We start from the raw sequence: 5,641 nt of genomic DNA, 5'->3' as shown, positions 1-5,641 counted from the left end.
TAAAGAGAGACCTAAAGACTACATAAAGAGAGACCTAAAGACTACATAGAGACAACCCAACACTACATAAAGAGAGACCTAAAGACTACATAAAGAGAGACCTAAAGACTACATAGAGACAACCCAACACTACATAAAGAGAGACCTAAAGACTACATAAAGAGAGACCTAAAGACTACATAGAGACAACCCAACACTACATAAAGAGAGACCTAAAGACTACATAAAGAGAGACCTAAAGACTACATAAAGAGAGACCTAAACACTACATAAAGAGAGACAACACAACACTACATAAAGAGACACCACAACACTACATAAAGAGAGACAACACAACACTACATAAAGAGACACCACAACACTACATAAAGAGAGACAACCCAACACTACATAAAGAGAGACCTAAACACTACATAAAGAGAGACCTAAACACTACATAAAGAGAGACAACCCAACACTACATAAAGAGAGACCTAAAGACAACGATGTGTTGTGATAATTGCGCTGTCTGCTCTATAACCTGTTAATCCACCTGCCTTGCGACCCTGATGTATATTAGAGGCCTAAAGGCCGAGACAATAAGAAGACACAGCGGCAGAATAAATTCAACCTCATTTTAGTTTTATTACAAAATGGCAACCTCTTGTCCAGTGACGTCCACAAAGCATATTGCATGTACAGTAAGTAACGTGACATAACAGCAATGGTCAATCAAGCTGTTTCAGACATTTTCGGACCTCTAAACAACTATTGATATAGAACCACAGAGCGTTATCACAAGTCGCAAAGAAAACAGGAGCTGCCTCCTCTATCTCTCTCTCACTATACATGTAGAGAAACATCAATGCCATCCTCCTCTCATGTTGCTGAAACGATCTATCACCCTACAGTACACACTTTCAGTTTTTGTTGTCCTCGGCTACCTGGCTAAAATGCTTGCTCGCTAGCCTAACTTCCAACGTTAGCTAGTTAACATTAGCCTTCTACATCTAGCTACATATTGAACTTCTATTCTCTCAGGCCAGGTAAACAATGTATGAATTAATGGTTGGATCAGAATCGCCTTTATAATCATTGGCCGGTACGGAGAATTAAGTAAAACCACAAGTCCAAATCCTTATCTCCATCCATGGGGCGGCAGCGTAGCCTAGTGGTTAGAGCGTTGGACTAGTAACCGAAAGGTCGTTCTGCCCCTGAACAAGGTAGTTAACCCACTGTTCCTAGGCCGTCATTGAAAATAAGAATTTGTTCTTAACTGACTTGCCTAGTAAAATAAAGGTTAAAAAAATAAAAATAATTTAGGAAAGGGACAAATTTAGCTAGCTGGCTAGCTAGCCACCAGAGGACAACAACACAACGAGGTGCAACAATTGAAAAAAAAATTCTGTTCTCAATTGGGATTTGACACTTTCACAGTTGTAATTCGGCGCAACGTGACAAAAATACAACTCGATTTAATTTTGTAATTTTGTACACTGATATTTGGGGAGGTTTGTCTTCCCTGAACACACTCCACTAAAAGGCACCATTCAGTTTCAGAGAAGCACCCCGCACAGTGTATTCTTCACTGCACATCTGTCAATACCTTTAGCCCAAAAAATTAATTTATAAAATATATATATATATATATATATAAAAGTATATATTTCTTCTACATTATAAACACAACATATTCATAACATTACACTGATAACACACTATGGAATGTGTGGAGCAACAACAACTTTAGGATCAAGAGTCATGCAATTCGTTCCAAAATCCATGATAAGACATGTGCGATGACTTCATCCTGGACAGACTCCTCTGTCCTTCCCTTCACTATGAGCCCATGGTTGCCTCCTTCAACCCAGCCAACAGTCGTTGGACACCTCATCTCTTTAACGACATCCTCCAGAAGGATCTGGACACACGGAGGATATCATTATTGCAGAAACACAACATTGGGAGTATATGTTTTTTTTTTTTTTCTCCAACCTATCAGTTTAAAAAACTAAAAATCAATAAACTATCACACAGAATAAAAAATAAAACTATTAAAAATAGAGGTGTGTTGTTACGGTTTCTGTCTGATCACGACACTCCGATCGGCTGTCATTTATGCAAAAGGTCCATAAAGACGCCCAACGCCATTCTCACCTTCTCACACATGTTGTCTGCAGTGCCAGACAGAAACAACACAGGCACCTCCGTAGGCAACCCCCGGAGGTCCTCGCTCCGCTGGCGATGGCCGTGGGTCTGTCCTGGAGGGTGTAGGGGGAAGGACAGACAGACGAGGCCTGCTACTGCATCCTCTGGTCGAACACTGAGCTGCCTGGCCAGAGCAGAGGCAGCTCGAGCCCCAAGAGAACGTCCTGAAGTGGGGAGGGGACACAGTGAGGAGCCTCCACCAGGTCAACATGATGTGTATCTTTATACTGTAACCTCTAACACAGTGAGGAGCCTCCACCAGGTCAACATGATGTGTATCTTTATACTGTAACCTCTAACACAGTGAGGAGCCTCCACCAGGTCAACATGATGTGTATCTTTATACTGTAACCTCTAACACAGTGAGGAGCCTCCACCAGGTCAACATGATGTGTATCTTTATACTGTAACCTCTAACACAGTGACTAATGACATCAGTAACCACTAATACTCAGAAAAATATACCGGTACATACATCCCTGCCTGGTGAAGAGGTACAATAGACAAGGGGTCAGAGATTCAGTAGACCAGGGGTCAGGTGTCAGAAATTCAGTAGACCAGGGGTCAGATGTACAGTAGACCAGGGGTCAGAGATACAGTAGACCAGGGGTCAGAGATTCAGTAGACCAGGGGTCAGATGTACAGTAGACCAGAGGTCAGAGATTCAGTAGACCAGGGATGTCAGAGATTCAGTAGACAAGGGGTCAGTGATACAGATGTAGACCAGGGGAGCCTCAGTGATACAGTAGACCAGGGGTGAGAGGAACAGTAGACCAGGGGTCAGGTGATATCTTTAGTAGACCAGGGGTCAGAGATACAGTAGACCAGGGGTCAGAGATACAGTAGACCAGGGGTCAGAGATTTATACAGTAGACCAGGGGTCAGAGATTCAGTAGACCAGGGTCAGATGTACAGTAGAACAGGGGTCAGAACATGATACAGTAGACCAGGGGTCAGTGATACAGTAGACCAGGGGTCAGAGATTCAGTAGACCAGGGGTCAGAGATACAGTAGACAAGGGGTCAGTAATACAGTAGACCAGGGGTCAGAGGAATTCAGTAGACCAGGGTCAGTGATACTAGACCAGGGGTCAGAGATTCAGACCAGGGGTCAGACAAGGGGTCAGTAATACAGTAGACCAGGGGTCAGTGATACAGTAGACCAGGGGTCAGAGATTCAGTAGACCAGGGGTCAGAGATTCAGTAGACAAGGGTCAGTGATACAGTAGACCAGGGGTCAGATGTACAGTAGACCAGGGGTCAGAGGAACAGTAGACCAGGGGTCAGTGATACAGTCAGACCAGGGGTCAGAGATTCAGTAGACAAGGGGTCAGTGACCAGGGTCACAGTAGACCAGGGGGGTCAGAGATTCAGTAGACAAGGGGTCAGTAATACAGTAGACCAGGGGTCAGATGTACAGGGGTAGACCAGGGGTCAGAGATTCAGTAGACCAGGGGTCAGATGTACAGTAGACCAGGGGTCAGAGATAGACCAGTCAGACCAGGGGTCAGAGATTCAGTAGACCAGGGGTCAGATGTACAGTAGACCAGGGGTCAGAGATACAGTAGACCAGGGGTCAGATGTACAGTAGACCAGGGTCAGATGTACAGTAGACCAGGGGTCAGAGATACAGTAGACCAGGGGTCAGAGATACAGTAGACCAGGGGTCAGTGATACAGTAGACCAGGGGTCAGAGGAACAGTAGACCAGGGGTCAGAGATACAGTAGACCAGGGGTCAGAGATTCAGTAGACCAGGGGTCAGAGATACAGTAGACCAGGGTCAGAGATCAGAGACCAGGGGTCACAGTAGACCAGGGGTCAGAGATCAGAGATCAGTAGACCAGGGGTCAGAGATCAGATCAGTACAGTAGACCAGGGGTCAGAGATACAGTAGACCAGGGGTCAGAGATTCAGTAGACCAGGGGTCAGAGATACAGTAGACCAGGGGTCAGTGATACAGTAGACCAGGGGTCAGAGAACAGTAGACCAGGGGTCAGTGATACCAGGGGTCAGATGTACAGTAGACCAGGGGTCAGAGATACAGTAGACCAGGGGTCAGAGATACAGTAGACCAGGGGTCAGAGAAACAGTAGACCAGGGGTCAGAGATTCAGTAGACCAGGGGTCAGAGATACAGTAGACCAGGGGTCAGAGATACAGTAGACCAGGGGTCAGAGATACAGTAGACCAGGGGTCAGAGATACAGTAGACCAGGGGTCAGAGATACAGTAGACCAGGGGTCAGAGATTCAGCAGACCAGGGGTCAGAGATACAGTAGACCAGGGGTCAGAGATACAGTAGACCAGGGGTCAGATGTACAGTAGACCAGGGGTCAGAGATACAGTAGACCAGGGGTCAGAGATACAGTAGACCAGAGAGCTATGTGCAAATACAGATTGAAAATATCTTCCAGAATGATGTGGTTAAATTGGTTTGTTGTTACATGACAGCCTTATCACATGGCTCATAACTGGGAAATATATCAGGCCAATTGAGGGCTTCATTTAGTTTTTTTTTTTATGGTTTGCTTACTTACCAACAAAGAATATTTGTCTGATTGTGAATTTCTTAAGATATTTCAAGTGTTCCTGCAAAATAAAACATAATATTCCCATAAATGACACACAAACTCTCGTGTTATTCTTAACTATGAAGACAATGCACAAATCTGGAATTCACAAATAATTCTTACCAAAACAGCATTGTAAGCCTTCACTCTGTAAATCAGGTTTAAACCTTTACACGTGAAGCGAAGACATAGCAGACCATTCGACGCAAGCACACGAGCCAGAGAAACCAAATGCTTTAGGTTGACGTCCCCTCCAGTCCCGTGCGTCACGATGACAGCGGTCCGTACAGCACTTACGTTCACAGGGACGCTCAACACAACTCTGACAGCAACGATTTGTTTTTTACCAAAAATGATGTTCAAGCTGTCCTGTAAAAGTCATTATTGAGTTAGTGAGTCATTTATGCTTGGCCATGTATTCTATCAAATACTTACATAAACTGTATAACTTGTATCAATCGTCAACATAAACATTTTACCTCTTGATACGTTTCCATGTCGTTATTGTCTTGTCTTCTTCTTCAATGAGGGTTAACGGCGGTGGGCATCTAATAAATGTAGCATTACTGCCACCTACTGGACAGAAGTGCAACTCCCTTATACTTTGCTTGAAAAAAATAAAATCAATAACTAAATACCCTATCATCTAACAGGGCACCACAATACTCCACTATTTAAATCTATTTAGTCCTACCTCAGGTCAACAACCTGATAGGATGGGACACCACCCTAATCCACTATTTAAATCTATCTATTTATCTATCTATATTTAAATCCACCACTCAACACACCCTGTAAGTCTTCTGGCGTCAAGTCTCGTACACCCAAATACTTCTCTCCACCTCAATTGTCTGTCACTTACATTCCATTTCTGTGGTAGAGTTGA

At 44.1% G+C, this 5,641-nt stretch overlaps 1 protein-coding gene across 1 annotated transcript; it reads right to left on the bottom strand.

Moving 5' to 3' along the window:
• Nucleotides 1-600: 600 nt before the first annotated feature.
• Nucleotides 601-5,308, bottom strand: LOC118375796 (testis-expressed protein 30-like). The gene is made up of 5 exons (XM_035762401.2): nt 5,235-5,308; nt 4,879-5,124; nt 4,723-4,774; nt 2,137-2,351; nt 601-1,900 (listed from the first exon to the last, which is right to left on the bottom strand). The coding sequence occupies exons 1-5, from the start codon at nt 5,250-5,252 to the stop codon at nt 1,739-1,741; spliced, it is 693 nt and encodes a 230-aa protein (XP_035618294.1). The 5' UTR covers nt 5,253-5,308; the 3' UTR covers nt 601-1,738.
• Nucleotides 5,309-5,641: the final 333 nt, after the last annotated feature.

Source organism: Oncorhynchus keta, chromosome 34 (genome assembly GCF_023373465.1).
Source record: "Oncorhynchus keta strain PuntledgeMale-10-30-2019 chromosome 34, Oket_V2, whole genome shotgun sequence".
NCBI lineage: Eukaryota > Metazoa > Chordata > Actinopteri > Salmoniformes > Salmonidae > Oncorhynchus > Oncorhynchus keta.
This window is presented reverse-complemented; position numbering and strand designations above follow the sequence as displayed.

Excerpts from the sequence above, each read along its gene's own strand:
- LOC118375796 (XM_035762401.2), bottom strand. Across the intron at positions 4,775-4,878 it reads AGGCTTACAATGCTGTTTTG|GAACACTTGAAATATCTTAA; the intron begins GTAAGAATTATT and ends TTTATTTTGCAG. Across the intron at positions 1,901-2,136 it reads CAGACAACATGTGTGAGAAG|ATCCTTCTGGAGGATGTCGT; the intron begins GTGAGAATGGCG and ends CCGTGTGTCCAG.